The 25317-nt window shown below is 48.3% G+C and overlaps 1 protein-coding gene across 1 annotated transcript in view; it reads left to right on the forward strand.

Moving 5' to 3' along the window:
- LOC146856228 (uncharacterized) overlaps positions 1-25317 on the forward strand; it is a 78024-nt gene that overhangs the window by 32307 nt on the left and 20400 nt on the right. Inside the window, exon 2 of the mRNA XM_085654290.1 lies at positions 22047-22588. Coding sequence (XP_085510416.1) covers positions 22120-22588 — 469 coding nt within the window. The 5' untranslated portion in view covers positions 22047-22119. The remainder of the gene's footprint in view (positions 1-22046; positions 22589-25317) is intronic.

Here is a 25317-nt window from a genome sequence, read left to right on the forward strand (position 1 = left end):
CAAGTTTACATGAAGATTTTGCTGATACGGGGACCTTGGTAGACGTGTAGCGGTCTAGTGGCCGCCATGTTGCTTATGTCATAGACCAGGAGCAGGGTGAGATGAAAGGAGCTCCTAGACTTCAACCGCAGGCAGTGGAGTGTATGCGTTCCCACCAGGTACTGAAGAATTTGGTTTCATTTTGTTATCTAGACTTTTCAGGGATCTACTAACCACCATTTTGGGTGGCCATAAATTGGATCTGATTAACATTTTTTGTGTGAATTACTCTAGGATTCCGATGTGCCGCGGCTGAAGTAACTGATAGGGAACTCCTTTTACAACAGCAATAATTAGGAGATATGAGTGAGATAGATCCAAGGAAAACGTCAACTTTATTAGGGGCTGAAGTTGCAAGGTTAAGGTTTAAAAAAAAAAAAAAATGCTACCCAAGGGAGGAGTTAGGTTTTCAAGAGGGTTCATAAACTTAAAAAATTGTGCGTTTCAGAATGGTTTGGCTGAAACCTTCTCCAATATGTCTCCATTTTTGGTATCCTGAACGATGTTTGATAGCGTATAAAGCCGCTTGTACAGATTTGTGTCTGGGTAACCAGGCCTGGACCCCAGCGCATAGAAGCGTCTATCGGCACACATTTCCTGCTCGAAGTATAGTGCCCTCCATGAAGGCAGAGAACTGCACCCGAAGCCTAGCTAACTCGACCCATCTATTCCTAGTTTGCAGATTGTGTAGTTTGCCTCGGGGGGGGGGGGGGGGGGGGGTGCATGTCTTGTGCTCAAATGTGTGGCATGCGAAACCCCCTCACTTATTTCCATCGCACAGGTAGTCTGGATTCAGTACACTGTCTTGCTCCTTTCTATGGAAAATAAATGTATGTTGCAGGTTTCGCCCGCCCACGTGGTTTTGCCTCTGAATCGTGTGGCTCGGCCCTGCTACCTGTCTGTATTCTATTCAATGCTCCGCCCCTGTGAGGGCGTCTCCCGGCTGCTCCGCGCCACGCCTCATGAGCACAGGGTTGTTTAGTGTGTCCTCACGAGTGTGTCAACATAGAGGGCTCAGCCCCGTTGTCGCCTGCCGTGCAAATCTGAACTGCTGCCAAGTAGCGCCAGAAGCCATCGGAGGCTTTTATATCAACAGCGCGTTGCACTCTGGGACTTGCATTTTCGGTTTCACAATAAGCATGGGATTTAACATCACAATTAATGCATCTGCCCGGCCCGGCTGCGCTCTGCGTCCTATTGGACTTTGCTTTTGTTTGTTCGTCTACCTTTGTCTGCTTGCCTGTGTCTCTCTTGTTTGTCCCTCCATGGCTTCGTTATGTGTTTTTTTTTCTTCTCTTTATAGTTCATTGTTATTAGCAGTGCACGAGCTGTGTTTTTTGCAGAATGTTTGACTGTGGAGTCTGAAACTGCGTGCTCGGGTCTAGGGCGTAGTCTGAGTCGAATATCCGGCATCCTTCGAGCAGCGCATATCTTCCGTTGTAGGCTCGCGCCTTTCCCAGGGAATGGACTGGACCAGGGCCAGAAGGAGAATTCATTTTCAGTGGACGTTGATACCGCGTACTTGACACCTTGCCCAAGATTGAGGCCCCGAAGAGGCCTAGTTGCGTAGACTCCGAGCAAAGATTTCTGAGCCATGCAGAGAGCAAATCTCCGACACAAGCAAGCACGGAGGCTTATTCATATCCCCTGCCCTCGCCACAGATGGGCAGGTTTTGCATGGATGTGCTGTACCTACATTTTGGGGTATAGGTTTCAATACATGCGCGCACTCCAAGTGGGTCTAAAATACAGCTCCATATTGTTTGTTCTTGTATACGTATGTTATGTTACTAGGTATTTGTATAATCCAGTATTCACCAATGTCAGGAACTCTTGACCGTTTTGACACGGGTTTGCCTAAGGCCACATTGTTATATTGGGTGGTGGATAATTCTCACAGGCGTGTTATGTTGTGGAGAAGTGTGGCTCAACGGTTAGAGCGGCAAACCCTGATGCAGAGGTCTGGCCCGGACCAGGGTTCAATTCCCGCCTCGGCGGGTCTTGGGCTCAATTTCCCCGGACCGATAATTCTCGCCTCGGTGCCTATTGTAATCATGGGTGCAACTCTGGGCAATAGCTTGCTTAATCTCCACAACGGCCCCAAAAGCGCTAGGATGCCTGGCTTCACCTTGGGGGTGCCCAGGAGTGGGCACTTCACAGGGAAAGGCCAGGAAGGGTTCCACAGCGGTATGTGACAGCGCTTGAGAGACCCTTTCGGGGGTGTGCAGAGCGCTATAGAAATGCACTACATTTACGTTGGATTTGGTGGGTCTTTCCAACCTAACCAAACAACCATTTTCTTCTGGCAATACCGAGAATAAAAAGCCAGAAGCGAAGGGCGTTCCTTTGCCTATCTGGCTCTCGGGCTCTGAAACTCACTTCCGCTATGCCTAAGATTTAATAACAATCTGCTCGGCTTTAAGAAGCAACTGAAAACGTATCTGTTCTCTTGATTTAGTTTGTTATCCCTCAGGTCTCTTGTTAGCGCTGGGAAGCCAGTGTTTGGGTAGCCATGCGCTCTAGAAGACCCCAAAATAAAATGACCAATGTGGTTGTGTGTGGTGGATTATTTCGGCTTGGGTAGCTCAGTGGGTTCTAGTCTTAAGGTGCTGCCTAACCTGGATTAGATACGCAGGATTCTCATTCGGGGGCTGTGGGTCCGGCTTCCTGTGTGGATGCATGTTGAGTCTTTCCAGTGCAGTGTATCATCTGGCGAGGGTTATTCATGGTGCAGGTTCTAATGGAGCCCTGTCAGTCGGGGTTCTTCGTCCCGGTCTCTTGGCCTGTACCGTTATTGTCCGATTACCCCATGTTGCTCACTGATGAGGCTCTGTCCCCTGTGTTTCCTGTACCAGTGCACCTCTCTACCCTTTGTTTCCTTGTCCTGCAGCAGATCTGAGATTCTTTCCCTTGAGCCTCCAGTAAACTAAATTTACCTACGGGCCCAGGCAGCCATTCCACTTTCCTGTTGATAAGTAGTCTAGAGAGAGTTGGAGTGGAAGCTGGGGACCGCAAGTCGATCTCTTCCCTGTAGAGTTCGGGCTTGTGGGAGGAGAGGGATTAAGGCTTCAATGGACAGGCCATCATTGGGTTGCGAAGAGGTGATCTTGGGTCCTCTGCAATAGTAGGGTAACTGGACCTAGGCTGCGAGAACTCTATGCCAGACTCTAGCCTCCAGTTGTTACTACACCAGTGAGTCAGCAGCTGTCTAAGCCAACAGCTGTGCTAGACCAGGTTTGGGCCTTCTTTTGATATGACCGAGTTCTCGTGGCGCAAATCTCTGCCCATTTCACTCCAGGTCTTCTGTACAAAGAGATGCCAAGTACAGTCTCCAGTGCATAGCCCACAAACGTCACCGTGCACAAAGCCATATGTGCTGACCTACCATACCTCGTGTTCAGGCTTGTCCACAGTGGCCCATATTCTGGAGTCCGCTCTGCCGGCATCTTGATCGTGAAGAACCTGAACTGATACGGGTAGCAGCACCAGACACAAATTAGTATGATCGGTTTCCAGGTTGATAGCTTTTTTGCAAACTAGTCCTTTGTCTCATGGTTGGACGGACTATCTTTGTGCAAACATGCACCGTCTCGGTACATGCCACCGTCTCAGTACATGCCATCTATCGCGTGGTAGGGGTTCTGTTTTTGCTTGCGTGCGAGCTGTCTCCTGGTAAGACTGTTTTCGCCTGAATATCTTGCCACCAAACTATTCTGTTTCGAAAGATGTCATCAGTCTCCTATATAATTGTCTTTTTGGTTTTTTTAATATAAACTTGATCTGCCGCCAAATAGATTATATTTGTTAATACACTACTATTTTTTAATACACAACTGTTTTCATACATGTGACATCTATTCAAACTGCTGTGCGCTTTTGTGCATGTGCATTATATCTTTAGACTGAACTTTGGTTTCAAATAGATGAGATCTGCCTGTACTTTGGGGTATAGGTTTGGAACCCTGACCTGTAACCATGTTCTCTCTCTTTACCTGCGTGCTATTGGTCTCCGGGTTGAGCTGTATTTTTGCTCGCATGCCATAAATCTCCGGGTTGAGGTGTGTTTTTGCATGCTGCCATCTGTATCCACACTGGACTCTGTATTTGCATACTTAGTCTATCTGTTGCCAGGCTGTGGCATTATTTTGCATTTATTTGATGCCAGCGTTATCACCTGCTGCTCCGTCTGCTTGGTGGAAAAAGAGAAAAGGCTGGTGTGGGCTGCAGAATGCAACAGCAGAAAGAGGATCTTTGCTTTTTGCGTTTAGTCGAAGTCCTCCTTGCTTCTGCGTCAGGAGAAACCTCTAGCGAGCATAAAGATCCAGGACGGGGCAAAGCCCTCTGCCTTTACCCATTATAAGGAAGCGAGTGATGTCCCACCTTTGCAACGGCGTGGCCTGCTCTGTTGCTAGAAAAAGATACTGTGAGCTCCTGCAGTTGTTCTTGGGTGTCGCTTTGGTAGAGGTACACTGTAGTTAGTCAACTGGGGAGGCTTGCCAGCCCAGCTGCAAGTACCACTGAGAGACCCAGGCATCTGTTTGAATTGGGTCCTCGAGTGATATTGGAGGAAAGCCGTCTCCCTGCTTGATGGATGCAGCATGTAACCTCCTAAGCTAGCCATGGAAGATCATGGAGCCGAGGGAAGTCATCGGAACAAGAACCTCCTGAGATGGATCCAGGGAAGATCATGGAGCCGAGGGAAGTCACCGGAACAAGAACCTCCAGAGATGGATCCAGGGAAGATCATGGAGCCAAGGGAAGTCACCGGAACAAGAACCTCCAGAGATGGATCCAGGGAAGATCATGGAGCAGAGGGAAGTCACCGGAACAAGAACCTCCAGAGATGGATCCAGGGAAGATCATGGAGCAGAGGGAAGTCACCGGAACAAGAACCTCCAGAGATGGATCCAGGGAAGATCATGGAGCCGAGGGAAGTCACCGGAACAAGGACCTCCAGAGATGGATCCAGGGAAGATCATGGAGCCGAGGGAAGTCACCGGAACAAGAACCTCCAGAGATGGATCCAGGGAAGATCATGGAGCCGAGGGAAGTCACCGGAACAAGAACCTCCAGAGATGGATCCAGGGAAGATCATGGAGCCGAGGGAAGTCACCGGAACCAAGAACCTCCAGAGATGGATCCAGGGAAGATCATGGAGCCGAGGGAGGTCACCGGAACAAGAACCTTCGGAGATGGATCCAGGGAAGATCATGGAGCCGAGGGAAGTCACCGGAACAAGAACCTCCTGAGATGGATCCAGGGAAGATCATGGAGCCGAGGGAAGTCACCGGAACAAGAACCTCCAGAGATGGATCCAGGGAAGATCATGGAGCCGAGGGAAGTCACCGGAACAAGAACCTCCAGAGATGGATCCAGGGAAGATCATGGAGCCGAGGGAAGTCACCGGAACAAGAACCTTCGGAGATGGATCCAGGGAAGATCATGGAGCCGAGGGAAGTCACCGGAACAAGAACCTTCGGAGATGGATCCAGGGAAGATCATGGAGCCGAGGGAAGTCACCGGAACAAGAACCTCCAGAGATGGATCCAGGGAAGATCATGGAGCCGAGGGAAGTCACCGGAACAAGAACCTCCAGAGATGGATCCAGGGAAGATCATGGAGCCGAGGGAAGTCACCGGAACAAGAACCTCCTGAGATGGATCCAGGGAAGATCATGGAGCCGAGGGAAGTCACCGGAACAAGAACCTCCAGAGATGGATCCAGGGAAGATCATGGAGCCGAGGGAAGTCACCGGAACAAGAACCTCCAGAGATGGATCCAGGGAAGATCATGGAGCCGAGGGAAGTCACCGGAACAAGAACCTCCTGAGATGGATCCAGGGAAGATCATGGAGCCGAGGGAAGTCACCGGGACAAGAACCTCCTGAGATGGATCCAGGGAAGATCATGGAGCAGAGGGAAGTCATCGGAACAAGAACCCTTCGGAGATGGATCCAGAGAAGATCATGGAGCAGAGGAAAGTCACCGGGACAAGAACCTCAGGAGATGGATCCAGAGAAGATCATGGAGCAGAGGAAAGTCACCGGGACAAGAACCTCAGGAGATGGATCCAGGGTAGATCATGGAGCAGAGGGAAGTCACCGGGACAAGAACCTCCTGAGATGGATCCAGGGAAGATCATGGAGCAGAGGGAAGTCACCGGGACATCGTACCTGCTGATGCCTTGACGATGGACTTCATCATTCACAAGAAGTTCCTTCTTTTGTACTGGGTCAGTGAACCTGAGGAACAGGAGTCTGTCGTAGTCTTGAGGCAATCCGAGGCCTTGATAAGAAAACATTTACCTATTGGAAACCAGCTTGGGACCTGGCCAATACCACTTGGCTGGCACCCAGTGGTGTGGCCTTGACCATGCCAATTATAGAGTGGTAGTGTAATAAAGAGATTTTTGGCATAAAAGAAAAAGAACAAATCAATGACTTTGTTCGGGGCTTTCAGTGTCAGGTTGAAACGCCTCAGTCATGACTGATGAGACCACTCGCTGCTCGTGATGAGGCTGTGGAGGTTCTCAAACGCCAACAGCTGTGGTACAACTGATTATTTCCCAAGTATAAATAAATTCTCCTTGAACATAGTTTGGGAGTGAGGAAGTGAAGTGTTCAGCTTGCTCCTGAGGTGTAGTCTGTCTCGCATTGATGATTCGCCTTGAGACCTCTCGGCTGGTACTGCTCGATGCTGTGGGGCGCAAGATACTTCACTGCTTGAGTCATGTGGGCAGGCAAAGCCTTGCCCTTTAAAGAAGGCCCTATCATAACAACACATTTAAGGGTTACTCTGAGAGCAGATGGAAATTTCATGGGCTTGTTGTTTGTTGGCCAAGGACTTTAAGGCGATGGGCTTGTTTAAGGAACTTTGGCTTGATTGATAGCCAGCATTGGCTTTGATGGACAGGCGAGACCTCTGCCAGTGCACAGATTCCGTGGTTCTCCAACAGAGGTGAAATGGCCTTGAGAGTCACGGTTTGGTAGGGTCCAAATCGTCATACTCACTGGTACCTGTAATATGGTTGCTGACCCGGACCTCATGAGGAGACCTTGAAGGGGGAGAATGGAGCCAGGAGAGGCAGCTGCATTCGTGCACGCAATATACCACCAAAGAACTGGCATGCACCCGGTGAATGCTCAACAGACCGACTGGGAGGATGTGTGCAACCGATGGCACTAAATTCAGAGCTCTGAGGTATGAGCAACCCAAGCTGAAGGAAGGAAGGGGAGGGGGTGAGAAACAAATTAAATCGACAGAAAATTGGGCCAGGGTCCCTGCCAAACCATTCGGTGGAGGATGCTAAAGAAGGAGCTGATCCACGCTAATGGGGAGTGGGGGGGGGGGGGGGTGTACCAGGGTATTGGTGAGGCTGCGCCCACCATAGGTAAAGCGAGCATGCCATGTAGGGTTTATACCCCCATACTTTGCCAGGGGTGCAGAAGCGCAGGTGCAATTCCCAGTCCTGCTACTAGGGTGCATGGTGTATAGGCTGAGTATGTGGGGACCTGGAGGTGGGAGTATAATATTCAGTGCCGCCCTGCACAATATCGGTATGACTGAGCTGAAATGCACAAGAGTCCGCCATGCTCCGCCTCTGTTCTTGGGAGCATTTATTTTGGGACTGCTGCAAGGGAGAAGCGCCCTGGAATTCCCCGTCCACCCCTCTCCTATCAATTCCCCGGTTCTACGCGTGAAGTGTTGTCTTTCTAACTGCGCCACAAGAAGACTGATTTCAGAAATCCCCTTTTCAGTCATCTTCTCCTTGGGCACCCTCAGCCGCGGCACAGGTGACCGGGCCCTGCGGGCTGTAAACTGGTTTTATTGTTTGATTTAAAAGAAATGCACTGGAAATACCCCTCCCCCAACATGTCGTAGGCGATTCACCACCCCTGCCCTCTTGCATCCATCAGACCCCTCCGTGAGGAAAATCCCGGCCCGTGTTCTGGAACTAAATGCGCTCCTTGCTCAGAATAACCCAATAATAATAACCTATCTCTGGACCCTTCTCGTCGCCCACGCCGACGGTATTTGCAGAAAAAAATCCCAGTCAAAACATTCCTGTGGAGCTGCGGCCTCACCGAGGCATGGAGGACTGAAAAAGCAGCCACAGCACAGTGCACTGTGACCGGAAGTCGCACTGCACTGCAGTACAGTGCGCTTCACTGCCGTACCGGTAGGTACACTGTCACACGGGACTGTGGTACTGTATTGTGTTCCACAAGAAATAGCTGTGCTGTGTGGTGTCTAGGATTACGCTACAGTACATCACACCGTGTTGCAATAAAGTGTACCGCAATTTTACATGATACTTCACAACGTGCTGCGTTATAATGCAGTATGTTGTAATACAATACAGTGTTTATACATAGAGGTCTGCAATACACCAACTGTTGTAGGGTCCAATGCTTCAATGCGCTAGACTGCTGCAGCAAGGAAGACTGCACCGTAACCTAATGCACTGTACTAAGCAGAATCGCAACACCATACACCGCACTGTGCTATGAGACACCGGGTTGTACTGCTGCACACTGCACTACAATGCATGACTGTCTTGCGGTACAATCTGCTGTATTGCAAAACAGTACTATGCTGAAATGTGTATGTTATTGTTAATTGCCACTTGTTGTGATGCAATACGTTATGCTATGCTGTTGTGCAGTATGCATGCCTGCACTAATCTAAGATGCAGGCATCCATATGCTGTGATGCAGTTACTGCAAAACATCATGCAGCTCTCCAGTACAGTATAACATGCTGTTTCACATGAATCTGCTGCTCTTTTGTTTGATACTGTGCTTCATACAGTGCATTATGCGGCTCTGCAATATGCAGGACTAAAATGCGCTGCTGCACTACAATGTGCTGTATCTCGTATTGTGCTGCGACAAACCTGTACTTCAGTGTTCCGCTGCGTTTGAGTACTCGGGCGGCAGTGCAATGGAGACTTCTACAATACAGAAGGCCGTATTGTAAAATAGTGCACTATGCTGCCGTATGTACGACAGTGCTCCATTATGCTGCATTACTCTGCTTACATTGAGAAGCACTGCATAGGCTGCTCTGGAACATATTGTGCTGCAGTCAGTAGTAATTTGCTACAATGTACTGCTTTGCCCTGCAATAGGCAGGACTATCCTCCAATAAACTAACTATACTGCAATACAGTGCACCGTGCTGCAACGCACTGTGATGTTTTGCACTGCAGTATCCCGGGCCTTGATAGGCAGGACTCTGGCGCAATACCTAGAACCGTTGCAGAATCCACCCAATCTGGGAAGAGGAATGAGCCAGGGCGTACGAGTAGAGAAGTTACCCTTGTGATGCCTCCGTTACTTTGTTACTTTAGTCTAGGCCAGGCTTCTCCAACCACTAGTTTGTGAGCTCTCCCGCTACCAGTAAGTAGCTCCCCGCTGTGCATACCAGCCTATTAATTGAAAAGGTGTTACTTGGTTTAATATATGTATACACCATTTGAATGTGTGCATTTTCAGAACTCCTAATCTGATATTCGTAGAAAATACTCTAATTTCCTAAAAATATCCCTCGTTGATATTTCAATGATAAATTATGTTGCATTGGGAAGACCTATTGCTAAAACGATTACGTTGATAATTTGGGCATTGTAGCTATGGCCGTTACCCATAATACAGCATTTTTAAAGTGCGTCTGATGCACTACGGTCCTTGCTACTGGTAATCTTGCAAAATGTGTCCACTAATATTTTCTTGTCTGATGTGGTCACTATTATAACAACAACTATTTGTTAGTAGCTCAGGACGACTTTTATTTAACAGAAGGAGCTCTTATTACAGTAAAGGTTGGAGACCCCTGTTCTAGAAGCTTTGCTTGGGTGAATTATTCTATGTATATCAAAAGTACATATTTGAGATGAAAATGTGTGTATTTTCATAATTCTTAAGCTGATGTTTGTAGAAATATGGTTGCATTTTCAAAATGTATTTAAAGCGGTTATTTGAGTTGGAGAGATTTAGTACTCATATTATATTGGTGCCCGGGGGTTGGAGCTATGGTTTTTATGCATTACCCAAATAGAGGCATTCCAAATTGATAATGTTTTTTTACTTTACTGATTGCAACCCTACATAATGGACTGATATCACTGCTGACAATCTTAGAAGGTGTGGCCACCATTACATCATTACTGTTTGTAGCTCGGGATGCTTTTCATTGAACAAAAGTAGATCTTATTACAGAAAAGTTTGGAGACCCCTGTTCTATATGCTTTAGATCAAATTATGGGCTGAGTAGGTGATCTACAATGCCATCAAACATGAATTGTGCACCGAAACGTCAAACAACCGCTGTCCGAGGTGTAAAATGGATAACTCAAGGTATTTCCTCCCCCTTCTGGTCCAAAGGGATGGTTTCAGTGGTCCCTTCTTTTGAGGTGGGCATGGCCGCGCAGCTTTCAAACCCAGACGCCTTCCTGGCATTGCTTGAAGGGAGAGGGGATATCCGTCCCCACCACAGGGATTCCTCTTTCAGAGCACTGAATTATCTGGATAAGATTGCATGCTGGCTTGGAAAGTTTTCAGATGTAAAGACGGGGGCACCATTTCAACTCTTTCGATGATGGGTGAAAGTAGAGGCCCACGGAGGACCCCACAAGTTAATCTGGTCCTGATGCACAGGAACTGCCACCATGACGTTATTGGGACCTCTTTCAAATCCCTGCTTGAAGATGGCCAACATGGACAACTGACATCACTGTGTCCAGCAGAATACAAAGGCCCCCTCTATTGAAGGCTATGGAAAAGCCAATGACTATAAATGCAAGATGTTTTCCAGTCATGTCTGTAGTACATTGTCTCTGCTGCACAACAGAGTGCATTCACTGTCATGTCTGGGCCGAACTCTCTGCTGGATGGGGGCCAAGCAGTTCTTTGCATCAAGATAGCTTATGCAGCTGACAGACCACGCGTTTCTAGAATACGGGCAAAAAAATGGAAGCCTCTCTGAAGAACCATCTAAAACATCTGGGAAAAGAGAAAAAACATCATTACTTTTATTGTCACATCTGCAGGCAGGTAAAAGGCAAACACTATTGCCAATCTGTAACTTAGTTGTGACGACTGTCCACCCGTTTCTGTAGGATCCATGGGAAGAGTGGTCATTGGTTGGAACTTTATCTGGGTGGTGGGTCAAGGATGGCTCTCATTGGTTGAGGCTGCTTGGACTCACTCCTGCTCTAAAGCGTGTACTGTTGTGGTAAAGTCTCTGAACTGCCAGATCTGTTCCTGGGCGTTTAGGGACTTTTTCAGGGCTGTACACATTTTGAGGGCACTAAAGGGTTGCACATGGCTTCAGGGCTCTTTGCATACAGCCACAGTCCTAAATTCATACTCCGCTGTAGTTTGAGACTTCTTTAGTAACCAATACCATTTGCATGCTGCACGTGGCTTGGAAGCCATTTAGGGTTCTACATTTCTTGCGCTGAGGGCTATGTAGGGTATTGTATGGCTCCAGGACCCTTCAGGTTTGCATCAGGCATCAGATGTGGGCTGTTGAGTTTTTCACGTGGTCTGTGTTTAGAGGTCTGAGCATTAACAGTGGTGGCGGGCCCCTCAAACTGCAAACATCTGGAGGGAATCTATTTCTAGGAGGCTGATATCTCTCCCCACCCTCCCATTCCCCCAGCACATGAATTACAGGCGTCTGGAGAGAAGCCATATATAAGAGGCTCTCTATACATTGCTTCTCTCGTAACCCTTGTAGATTAAGGGCTGGTGGGAAAATCAGCCTGTATTCATGCACAGGGCTTCTCTCTAAAGGACATCGTTTAAGGGCGAGAGGGGAGATAGGTTTCTATACATTGTATTGTATTCAGCATTTATATAGCGCTTACTACATCTGTGTGGGGCACTCAAGCGCTTCCCATCTGGGCAGCAAGCTACGACCTGTACGGTGTGTGGTTGGAAGTGTATTGTGTTTGTTTCATGATCCAAGTGTTTCTGTACCATGCCTGATGACCACCGAGGTGTGGTTATCCCGTTTAGCTATACAGCTCTTTGCGTCGTGGAGAGTGAGGTGGCATGAGAGAGATGCTCAGTTTGTGGTTTTTGGTAAGCTGGCATCTCTGCAGCCCTGCAGGGCCCTTTGTTACTACTTTGAGCATAGTCTCTTTGGCTGGTTACTGCTCTTCATCTTCCAACCTGATTGTTTGTAGTTTTGGTCCTGGGCTGGCGCGGCTGGAGAGTGGAAACCGTGGAGAGATCCACCGGGGAAGGGACTGGTTATTCAAGTCCCATATCGGAGTGTCCTTGTGAGATGTAGAGAAGCGGCCATATATGCGCGCCTCCTTTCTGTGGGCCGACTCCGAGACCTTGGTTCTTGGGTACAGTCACAGCTCTGGCCTCCTCACTTGTACGTTCTGGGAGTAGAGTATATGTGTGTGTGTGTGTGTGGTCTGTACTTTTTTTTTGTTTTTTGTTTTGTTCTAACAAACCAGAAAGGATAGCTGCATTGCTTTGTATGGGCTGGAGGTGTCGGACATTGAGTGCCTGGACCTCTTTAATTTGAAGGGTGAGACCGGACTGTACAGTAATGGCAAATTACAATCGCTTCCCCGTAACACACAGTTAATCGGAGATGATGAGCACCAGCAAGCACTTGTGTTTTCCCTTTTAAAGCACCGAATAGCTGTTTTTGTTATATTCTGGTGGAATATTTGATTCAAACTGTTTGTGTTCCAATTCCTTGCAGCTCTGTTTTTCTGAAGCTGTTCTCTTTTCTAAGCCTCCCACAGTCCCGCTGCGTTCCTCTGTATCCTTTTCCTCCCGCGCCCAGGGGCCATGCCAGGTTTGCCACTTCCTGTTTTGTTTCAGTCGGATTCCTCCATGGCGATTTTCTGGCGCTGCCAGGTCCCTTTGTTAGACCTATTCTCGTGTTAATGAAGAATTGAAATGAAGGCTGCGTCACTTCCTAATCACCACAGACCCCCTTTCAGTCACTCCCTGGAGTCCCATGAGCTGGCAGGTGTAGGAGCGGGTGGGTTCCCGGGGAGAGTGGCCCATAGGGTGAGCCAAATGGGATAGCGGAGAGCAGGGTGGGAAGGAACAGTCTCTACAGCAGGGAGTAGAACAAATCCGGGGGGAGGGGAAAAATCCAGGGGTGGAAGGAGAAAGAGGTAGAACAGAAGGGCTGATGAAGAGGAAATGTTGTGAGTCTGGAGAAAGCGTGCAGCATGCCACAGGAAGACTGGGTATGGATGTTCAGTGTGTACGTATGAGAGAAAGCACTGTATGCCCTTGACGACGTCTCCAGGCATGTCTGTTCGGCTGGCTTGTTCCGGCTTCGTGTTTGGATCTTGGATGCGACTGTCCTTGGTTTCCATGGCTTCCCGGAGACGGTGAGGTTGCAGGTAGTTTGTGCGTGGGCAGATTGCTTCACAGCGGGGAGCTTGCGTTGAGTTGGCGCCGCTACCCCTGCCCACCTACCTAGCTGTGGTGATTAAGAGTTTCTGGAGATTGCTTGTTGAAGCACGTGCCTGGTACCACATTTTCATCTTGCAAAGTCTAGGTAGGGTGTGGCTGTACATTTGTAGCTGACCATGTGGTTTGGAATTCAAGGGTATCCTCTTCAAACGATCAGTGGCAGGATCAGGAATCGTAGGGAGTAAAATGAGTCCATCCACATTAAAGAAGCAAGATCACAAGTATGAATACGACCATCACCGGCTCGCTAGCCGAGGCAAGGGACAAAAGTGAAATGGTATATCACGAAATTGAATCGGAAAGCATTTTTTCGAACCCCTTATGTCTTCTGGGTCCTGATTCTTCCCCCCCCCCCCCCCCCTTCCTAGAGTGTTGGTCTGAGTCCTCCTTTACTCACAGATAACATTTAATTCCAACTCTTGTCTTGTCCATCTAGCCCATGATGTGTTCCAGTTCCTTTCAACAATCCAGAGCACAAAGTTGAACTGAGACCTCAAACAAGACAAAAGCTATTGCCTTCAGCTTGGGACTCTTTAAACTGGAGGAGGAAAGTGTGGTGTGAAGATGGTCAGACAAACTCTCATGCTCTTGCTGGTGCTCCATGTTTTGCTGGTCGATGTGCCGCTCTACGCCAGCACATGGGCCACAATGCAGATTGTGCTTAGTTGCCATAATCTCAGAATGGCCCTAGGAACTTACAAAAACATTCCACACCAAAAATTAATTCAGCATGGAATTTGCTGATCCTAGATACCAGAGATCGTGTGAATAAATAGGAAAGAGCTGGTTTTCAAGACAAGTCAAACTCCTTCAGCACACGCAGGTAACGCTGTCCTTTGCTCCTCTCAGTCCAAAACAGGAACTGGCAAAGTGGAGATCTACCCTTGAGCTGGATCTACCCACTGTAGTTTACTAGCCCACTGAAGACATTCCTTCATGCTCAAGGAAAACTGGAAAATGGACAACACTGAATGAGCCTAAGCCTATCTGTCTGAGCACATCCAACAAGGCCATATGAGCAAACACCAGTGCTTGATTTGAAAAAGGAGTGCCAGTGCCCGAGGTTCTACACACAAGCCTGCAGCCGGAGAAACTAAACGTTGGTGCGCAGAATACCAAAGCTGGTAGTCTTGAATCCACTTCATGCCTCTTTAATTTACTACGAGACACTCCCAATCCCTTTATCTCACTTATGTAGGTTCCTGCTTTCTCCCTTTGTGACGTTTTTTCTGTATTTCTCTTCCGCCATTTTTCCAATTTGTGTTTCCCTTCTTGCCCTCTGTATCTGATGCAGAAAAATTGAGTGCTGGTACCCAAAAATAAGTACTGCCCCACCCCCCCCCCCAACAGCAGCCTAGGTCTCAAATTAAGCACTTGTTTTTATTTTTCATATCCACAAACTGTAATTGTCCGTTTTTTTTTTTTCTTTCCCATTTCTTCAGTTTTCTAATCTCTCATCCGTCCATCATCTCCTTATGCTTGCCCTAAGTTGGCAGGGAATGCTCAGGTGTGGGTCCCTTGCTCACTTTGCCACTGGATTCAAGCTAGCCCGGCTGTTGAGGAGTGATTCCACGAAAACGGTCCCAGGATGCTTGTACCGGTCCAGGGTAGACTTGACTTGGTACTTCGGGTTGGACTGTTCCCATGAGGCACAGGGCTAAGACTGATTTGCATATGGCTGGGTCTGAACTGAGGTGGCTGTGAGGTAAATAACGATGATGGATTCAACACAGATCTGTGACTGGGGGTGGGTGTCTGAAAAGTTTCAGAGCTCCGTCCATCATGTCCTTGTGTTTGTTTTAATTTTACACAAGCCCTCAAACATGACAATGCCAATAGTAATCAAACATAAGAGGATAGGAAGCAATTTGGAAGAGAGCATGTTAGGGGCTTAAAATGGTAGGTGCTTGAAATGGGACTAAAGCAAACAAATGTTTACAAATAGCTAGGTGAAGAAAGAGTTGCAGCAAAAGGCAGAAATAGGAATGGGAGGGGTAGGGACAAAGATAATGAAGGGTTAAGCAGGTGGTCCAGCAAGGAGGTATGGAAAGACCATGTAGTGTAGAGTGTAGAAAGGCACAAGAAGTTAACAGCAAGACAGCCATTGATTGGAGACTTGAACTAAAACAGGTAAAATCTAAACAGGACCGCTTTATATTGTTTTTAACAAAATTGTAGAAAATCCTCCAGACGTCTCTGGTCAATCAGGAGAGAGTAGACCTTGCATTCCAGAGAACTAGTATGTAGTTGCTTCGTCGGATCAGATTATTTTTTTTGGGCTTCAAAGATAAATTATCCAGGCTTTTCAGTGGTTGCACCCTTTAGTCCAGGAGAAAAGTGGTTACATTTCCTAGTTCCGTCACTCTTCCTGGTAGCTCAATGTAGAATGGCATCCATTGGAGGTTAAGAGTTTATAGGGGTGCCAGTTACAATGATTGTGGCAGAGATTGTCTGTACCAGTGCTGCAGTGCCCAAGTGGTTTTGTTTTACTGATACGTGCGCAAGACTGGTTAGAGAATGTGTCTTGGCCCTAGCAGGATAATTTCATTCTGGAAGCTGGGTAACCCTAACCCACTGACAACCCTCTCCTCAAGAGTGTTAGTACTTTTGGATGTAGCTGTATAATTCTCCCTTAGATGGGCGCAGCTCTTTAGATGGGTCTGAGCGCCCCCATCCTAGGAGTAAAGCCGGCAGAGGACCCGCAGTAGGCCCAGAAGAGGAAAGATCCCCCGAGCAAGGGTAGTCTAAAGCCTCCGACTGCGCCACTCACAAGGGAATGACTTGGGACACTTGGGCTTAAGATCTGAGGTACCCCAGAGCATGGCTGTGGTCACAGGTATACAAACGCGTGTACTAGGGAAATGGGGCACGTAAGGGTGGCCCAACTATGGTGCTTGGCTAAGGAACCCAGGATGTGGAAGAATTTCTTTTCTCTACCAAGGGTTTGGACTGTGTCCACAAAAACGTCCAACTCTGCACACCCGTACTAGAAAATATTGACCTATTGAATGCGAAATGAAACCAGGCGTTGCAGCAACCAAAAAACATGGCAACATTGTGTATGTGCGAAACCTCTAACTAATGACTTCTTCGTGTATGAGGCCTGCTCCTGCAATGCCCCCTCCTGCTCTGCTGTCAAGGCCTGCCCTGTCCTCATCGTGTACATGACCTACGTCACAGATTGCTGTGTGTGCATGACCGCCGTTGTCTTGTCACCCTCATACAATTCTACGTGTGTAGACTTGTAGTCTCCCCAAAGGTCTACGCACACATGACCTTTAATGTTCCCTACCTCTCACCGTGTACAGACCCTGCGGTGCCCTCTGTGGCTCAGCACATGCAGGGCCTGTGATGCCCCCACTGCTCTCTGTATACACTCTCGTTCACGTCCTCTGTGCACATGAACTGTAAGATCATTACATCTCGACATGTACGAGGCCTGTAACCTCCCTACTGGTCCCCGTGTACAGGACCACTAATACCTCTTACGTGTTTTAGGGCTTGTAATGTTTCCTGTGTGTGCTGCGACTGTAATGCTTCCAAAATGATGTTTGTCTTCAGAGGGCGGGAGTGCCCGCCTCATGTAATCATGTAAATCTTTGCCCTGGCGCGCCCTGTCCAGAGAGCCCTGGATTGCGTCATAACCCGACTCTTCAGTCAGAGGTAGGTTTCCTCTGATTCCCACACGCCACTGCACCTTTTGGGATGTGGTGATGGGTGTTTACAGCATTTTCATCCCTCTCATTGGTCATCTTCTGTGGCAGTCCTTGTTCCAGCATGTTTGGGTGTGCAGCCATCTTTGAAGGTAGCACTTTGCTCAGAACCACAGAACGGTTGCTGTACACTGACTGCCGGTATAACTAAACTATTCAGTTTAGTGAGGCTTTGTAACAAAGCTCTGAACTATTATGGTACACTAGTAACTCCAGTGTGATTGGTTACCGTCTGGTGAACCCAGTGGGCATTGGATCTGTGTTCTAGGACCCAGCCTTTTCCTGGTTGGTGGGAGTATGGGAATGATGAGAAACTGGTGACTGGGCTAATGTTGGAATGCATGGCTCTGGCATATAGGGCTCGCTGTTCGTACACTGCGTGTAGTGCCATAGAGGGGCCTGGTGCTGGCACAAAGGGAGCCGTGTGGAGAAATACAGGGTATTTGCATACAGGCAGCTGGTTCCTGGCATACAGAGACCTATATACTGGACTAGGCACCAGATACGGACTCGTGTAGGTTTAACAAACCTACTGTCTCTCGCCATCTTTTGAGCTTTCACACTTTGGGCTTGCAGGGTTGTACCGTCTACAAGTTTGCACCAAGAAGGTGACTTACTGTGCCAAATGGGCATCTAAATTGGGTGCGTTTGATGCTGCCAAGATTTTTTTTTTTTTTTTTTCTTCTGCAACCTTCATGAAGGTTTATGGAAAATATTGCAACTTGCAAATAATTCTGCTTTGATGCGTTTTCATGAAAATCATGACTTTTGAGACAAATTATGTTAAACATACCCTTTTTTAACATTAACAAATGGGTGCTCAAAAACATATATGTCACAGAATACAGTTAGAGCAGAAATGTCCCACGTAGAGGGCCGGATCCTTGCAAGACTATTGGGATAGCCCCAGAAAATAAATTTGCGCTTTATTAATCTGGATGGACCCTATTTACATAGTTGGTGTTATGCAGAAAATCTTGCGTGGATTTGGGTCTCGGATATAAAACGGGCCCCCCATAAGTAGAGCCTCATTGCATTTGGCCTGGTTTGTACGTACTCGCTCACGCATGCGTCAATATTGCCAGCTTTCACCAAAATATTCAGATTTTTGCAGTAATTGCAGCATTTTTATAAATTCATCTCTTTTACTGTGCACCAGGAAAACAATTTGCGCAGTGTGAAAGAAAAAAACTGCTGAAAAAGAGGCCGAACATGCACAAAATCTGGCATATTGTGTTGTCGCGACCCACGCTGGAACTCTCGTATATGTGTAATCTTTAAACCCCCCCCACTCAGAGGTATACTTGTCAGGCATGAGGTGGCCACCTGGGATTTTGGGAGGCAATTGTAACGAGGCTCCTTGTGTTTCCTCCCTTGTTGAGCGAAAGGTAAATTGGCAGAGCAATTCTGCATGCAGTTTCCAGCTTGACTGCGCTCGCTAGGAGGGAAAATTACCGCGATAAATTTAGAAAAACTTTGCATGGGTGAAAATAAACCAGAAAATAGGCACATTTCGTGGAAGAAGGAAAGGGAAGCTTGCGAGAAAATAAATCTCATCTCTAATCTAAAATCCATCTGAGTTTGCTGAAGAGGCATTTCTTTGTTAACCAGGGACTGATGCCTCCGTCCTAATGAGCATAGGAGGCTTCCTGGGACCAGGTAAGCCGGGGGTAGGATGGGGGCATCCTTGGCCCAGGGGACCAGGTAAGCCGGGGGTAGGATGGGGGCATCCTTGGCCCAGGGGACCAGGTAAGCCGGGGGTAGGATGGGGGCATCCTTGGCCCAGGGGACCAGGTAAGCCGGGGGTAGGATGGGGGCTTCCTGGGCCCAGGGGACCGGGTAAGCCGGGGGTAGGATGGGGGCATCCTGGGCCCAGGGGACCAGGTAAGCCGGGGGTAGGATGGGGGCATCCTGGGCCCAGGGGACCAGGTAAGCCGGGGGTAGGATGGGGGCATCCTGGGCCCAGGGGACCAGGTAAGCCGGGGGTAGGATGGGGGTATCCTGGGCCCAGGGGACCAGGTAAGCCGGGGTAGGATGGGGGCATCCTGGGCCCAGGGGACCAGGTAAGCCGGGGGTAGGATGGGGGCTTCCTTGGCCCAGGGGACCAGGAAAGCCGAGGGTAGGATGGGGGCATCCTTGGCCCAGGGGACCAGGTAAGCCGGGGGTAGGATGGGGGCATCCTTGGCCCAGGGGACCAGGTAAGCCGGGGGTAGGATGGGGGCATCCTGGGCCCAGGGGACCAGGTAAGCCGGGGGTAGGATGGGGGCATCCTGGGCCCAGGGGACCAGGTAAGCCGGGGGTAGGATGGGGGCATCCTTGGCCCAGGGGACCAGGTAAGCCGGGGGTAGGATGGGGGCATCCTTGGCCCAGGGGACCAGGTAAGCCGGGGGTAGGATGGGGGCATCCTGGGCCCAGGGGACCAGGTAAGCCGGGGGTAGGATGGGGGCTTCCTTGGCCCAGGGGACCAGGAAAGCCGAGGGTAGGATGGGGGCATCCTTGGCCCAGGGGACCAGGAAAGCCGAGGGTAGGATGGGGGCATCCTTGGCCCAGGGGACCAGGTAAGCCGGGGGTAGGATGGGGGCTTCCTTGGCCCAGGGGACCAGGTAAGCCGGGGGTAGGATGGGGGCATCCTTGGCCCAGGGGACCAGGTAAGCCGGGGGTAGGATGAATCATTGAGATATATAGATTGTGTACAGCGTTTGTTAATGTAACCTGTAAGCCGGGCGTAATATTTAAAGGGTATCCGTATAAAGCAATTTATTTACACTAAATAATGTTTGCAAGGCTCTGCCATGGGATGGGCCGCGTGTTCTTCAGCCTTTATGGATTGGAAAAGCACAGGTGACACGTTTGCAGTGGCAAGTGTTTTATCCCTGAAAATCTGCCGGCCCGTGATTTATGGCGAGTGTCTTCCCCTCCTCCAGGCCCATTTGGACAGACCCAGGGATTGGTCCAGGCAGCCTCTCTCAGGGTCTTGTGGACATAAAACACAGGGCGGGTCGAGCGGCTGCCTGACATGTTCTTGATTAAAATCGATCCATAATGCTCCTAGATGGTGTTACCTCCCAGCTCGGGCGCTGGCCCTGGCCCTCTAGCCCAGGGCTGGGTCCTGTGTCCTACATCCTTGAAGTGTCTAAACGAAAGATCAGCAGGGGCTTGCAGGGCCAGCCAAGATGGATACCTCCGCGCTGTGCTTAACGGTTGTACTGCAGGAGCTTCCAGCAGCCGGGTGTGCAAGCACAAGATAACACAATGAGACAGTGGCTCAACCGAGACCCTGTGTGAATCTTTGTGAGTGACTTGGGGCCAAGCGTAGAGCCCACAACTGTGAAACGTGGATTTATGGCAAAATTACACAAACTGCATTTTGCACTACATTTTAGTGTAAAGTGCACCATTGCGTCACTTTTGGCGTAATGACACTTTTTAAACAAAAGCATGCGAATAACAGCCGCTTGTGTTATGTTCATCCTGTGTGTTTTGCAGTAAATTTCCACCAGCAACTGCACGTTCACAGGGAATGTTTATTGCGAAGGGCACGGAATTACACAGTGGCATAATTTCAGGAAATTTCATATAACTAGTGTAATGCGATATTACACATCACCCAGCACTATTTCAATTTCGCCCACGCCTGCCTAGAACCCCACAACTACATGTAATCCTCTTCATCCCTAGTCAAGGTGAATGAGGACGCCTGTGTGTGAGAAGTAAGAGCACAGTGGAAAAAAGCCTACTGCCTGCCCCCCCTCCCCCCCCAACTGAAACTGAGACCCAATATCCAGTTTGTGCCTTGGCCTCTCCCTGCCTACACAGCACTTCGAAACCCTCAACTACTTACATCAAAAACCGCATAAATGATTGGGGTGTAAGGCTGGGCGGGTGGGGAGGGGGCAGAAGTGGAACCCTCCCGAGCCACCACTAATAACCATCCCACATAGACAGTTGATGGCATATATCTCGTATGCGCGCACCCTACTCCTCTGGCCTGTGACCAACGCCACACGTGGTGCAACAGCGAGGTGACAACCCAAATCATGAAAAATGCCTCACCCACGCATTCACTAACAGCAGGGGGCATTGGGTAGAGTGTTTCGCGGAGCTTTTCCCCTGAAAACACCCACAGTTGCATTCCTCAGGCTCCAGTGTACACGCCATGAAATTAGTGAACGATGCGCTATATAAAACCCCTGTAATATAACATAATGTATGATTCATGCTCTCCTCGCAAACCCTTCTGCCTGTCCTTTTCACTCCAAGGTATGGCCATCGCCCCATGGGTGGCTGGGGTATGGAATGCTCCGGCGTCCTCTTAGTTTAGTCCACGTCTGAAATCTCCTCATTTGGAGTAAGGGTGACCTCTCCTCCATCCCCATATGTATTCAGCGCTCTACCCCTGAAACTCCCTTTTCTTCCTCCAATCCACCCTTCTTGTAATTGCACCATTCTCTTGCCAATGGCACACCCCATCCTTTGTCTCACCCCTCTTCTACCCCACACGTCTGCTTATTCCTCTCCTTCCCCACTGGGCCGGTTTCTTTTCTGTCCACCCTTTCCTGGTCCTTAAGACTGCCTTGGGCCACCTCCCCGGACCATCTGCTTCCCTTCTGGTCCAGCTGTTCATCCTAGCCTTCCAGTTGGCATAACCCTTTCTGGCCCTCATGTTCTTCCCCCATTAGTCTGTCTGCCCCTTCCCTCTTGAATATTTTAACCTCCCGCCAAGTCATCATTTCCCCTAATCTGTCCCTCTACCTCCACTTGCACGCCTTGACCTCATCACTGAGGACTGTAGAAGCTTTTGATAATCTTGGTTCTTTTTCTCCTCTCTGCTGCAGATAACCACCGACTCGGGTCTGCAACTGGTCGCCTTTCTCTGAAATCCAACAAGAAGCCAGTGACTGAAACAATATGGAGACTGCTGAGCCTTCCCACCATCCCACTGACGGAGAAAGTCAAACCAAAGCCCCTGCCACAGAGAACGGAACGGGAAAACCCACCAAAGTCAAGGCATCGACAGCAAAAGTGCTGCCCACCAAGAACTCCTTGCAGAACCAGGTGAAGGGTGCAGAGAAGAAGCCACTGCCCAACTCTAGGCCTGCCACTGCCAAACCACTGGGCAATGGAGTTCTGAAGAAGGCAGAGGGGCCTGACAAGAAGTTACCAAATGCAGCGCCCAAGCCTCGGGTGGGAAACCCTGCACCATCAGGCACAGCAGTGAAAAAGGTGCCTGTCGCAAAGACCAATGGTGAAGGCCTCTTGGCCAATGGAAAGAAAGCGGAGAAGACGGTGGGCGTGAAGAATGGAGACCAGACTCAGTCTAAACCAGCTCGGACGTCGACTGGGAAGCCGACGACAACCACTACAAAGCAGCCCACAGGTACATTTCTGGCATCTTCCTCCCTCCTACCTTGTCGTACGACGCATGTTTAACCTTTTCTTCCTTTGAATGAGACTTATTTCAAAGAAAAGAATGTTGGTCTTGTTGTATAAGGAGCTAATATTGCCAATATTACAGCCCTGCCGTGTGCTAACTTCCTCTGACGCCTGCTCGTTGGGAATGGGCAAAGCTGAAGGCTTTGCCCCCTCCCAGCCAGCCAGATATATCTAGAAACAGAGTCTGACCTTTAGAAACGCGTTTTGCCCACTTTAAGTCTCCAAGTGTCCCCTTCTTCTGCTACTGTTTGTTGCCCGGCAGTCCTTATTGTATTTGTGTGCGTTTCCTCTGTTCGCAAACCTCCATGGGTATTTTTTTCACCTTTTGGTTTTAAAAAGAAACCTAATTAAGTTTTAATTTGCATAGATTTTGAGAAATCCTACAAGTGTGTTCAGGTCTTTAAATCTGACCTCTTTGGAGTAAATGAATTTGTTCCCCCTCCAGTGTTTGGGGTGCTCATCTTGCCCCCAAACAGCCCAAGAAGTCCTGTCTATTCTTCTGGGTCTATATTAGTCCCTTCTTAAGACTGAATATACTCCTACACCTAACCTCGAATTGGGAGGCAGAAAAGTGATTTGCCATCACCATAATCCACCCCTTGTATGGGAATCCCAATTAAAACTTAAATACACAGGGCACAATGCATTTCATATGACCGGCTACATTAATCCACAAAAAGTAGTTTTTCAAAACCAATATTTAATTGACAGGCATGCAAATGATTTCAGATAATGGCGGAGATATGGATGGCATCCAATTAGATTTCATTCTCAGCAGCCAATTGGTCTTTAAACCTGCCACTGCATTTAGATAAACAAAGTATCTATCAATCAGGGACTTGTATAGCGCAGCTACTCACCCATGAGGGTATCAAGGCACTGGGGGAGGGGGTGGCTGCTCCATAGGGTGCTGCGGTCACCTTAAGAGCCAGGTCTTGAGGTCCTTCCTGAATTGGAGAAACATCCCTGCCCTTTGTGTCCTGAGAGGGAACCAAAGCTTGAGGAACTTTTGTTATTGCGATCGTGGCTCATTGTTAGCTGCACCTTGCAGAATGCAGTAGCAATGTTCTCGTTTTTTGTTCACCCTAACTTTTGTAGACCATTGTAGAACACCGCAAGCATGTGATCACCAAAACTCCGCCTCCTGGACATATTTATATAGGTAATGTTTTACTACCTGGAGTCAAAGAGCAACCCAGCATTTACTTCGGTTTTTAATAAGCACTATATTGTTTAATTAAAAAAGAAAAACATATTTTCATGGTAACTGCACCAAAAATAAACCTGTACTATACGAGATAAAGTATCCCCTGCTGAACGTTATAAGGATATCGTAATTCACCTTATAATGCATGGTCACACCATCACCTTTCCCAGAGGTTACTTAAATTCGTGGTGCCTAGTGCTTTCATATGAAAGAGAGCGCATGTTTGCAAACACAAAGGATAAAAAAACAGAATCTCGAGTCAAGTGCAAAATTAAACACATCAGAAAAACTGTTAGAAATTCGTGCAAAAGAGCTATTCGAATTGATTACAAAAAAAAAAGCTGCAATAGCTCTTAACATGTAGAAACATGCAGAAAAATTCTGACTCTTCTACAATTAACTAAGGTGTAAACAAAACAAACCTGCTGCCATAAATATCTTCTTTCTGCTTGGCACTATACAGCTAGAAAAACAGAGCAGAAGAAAGAAAAGCGGCATCTTGTTCCTTAAACAGCTGCTTTCATTATTCTCTATGACCTGACCTGCCTTTCCCCTCAGCTGCTGGCTCTGGCAGCAGGCATTGTGATGTCCGATTGCAACTGTAATAAATTATTACAGTCGAGTTCTAACTTCATTTCTTTGTAATGTGCCGCTGGGTGCCTCACAAGTCACTTATTATAAAGAAATTAGAGACCAGTTTTTAGATCACGATTGCGGAATACTGTGTATTATATGAAAGTACATAACTGGTAATGTATTCTGTCCGATCAAGACGTTTTTAGGTATGATGCGTTGAGTATCAGTATTCCTGGTCCCTACAAGAGTGCATGTGGGCCTCATGGGCAACCACCGGCTCAAGTTAAGCATGGACTATTCCATATGCGTGCCCCTGTAGGGTAAGAGCCACACAATGCACAGGTCTTCTATGGGTTAATCTGTATCTGTGTCCCTGAAGGGAAGCACATACCTACTCATTGCTGTTCTCTATGCATTATTCCGTATGTTCGTCCCTCAGTATTTAAACGGCCCTCCTGGACACAGTGCTTCTAGGCTTTCTTGCATACCCATGTCCCCTCAAGGGTATACCAGCCTGGTTCTGCGCAGTTCTATGCATTATTACATAGCCATGACCCTCAAGGAAGGACAGTACATTATATGTGCAGTTCTCCCCCTGCATCTCAGCTTAAAGCCTTTGAATTGACTTAAAGATTGAGTTTAGGTTTAACTCTTAGGAACTCTTTGAAACCAAACCTGAGGACAGTACCGACCCCCTGAAACATGGAGCTGTTTGGAAGGGGTTTTACTAGTGCCTCCACTATGCTAGGCCACTCAAATCAGGAATACAGCATAGATTTTATGCCTCGCTCCTGGCTGGACTCCTGCTGTAGCCTAGATTTTGCAACAATTTTAAAACCCAAAGTGGATCGGAACACTGTTCGGCACCCCATAAAACTCCCAAATATACA

This window comes from Triturus cristatus, chromosome 4_1 (genome assembly GCF_964204655.1).
Source record: "Triturus cristatus chromosome 4_1, aTriCri1.1, whole genome shotgun sequence".
Classification (NCBI taxonomy): domain Eukaryota; kingdom Metazoa; phylum Chordata; class Amphibia; order Caudata; family Salamandridae; genus Triturus; species Triturus cristatus.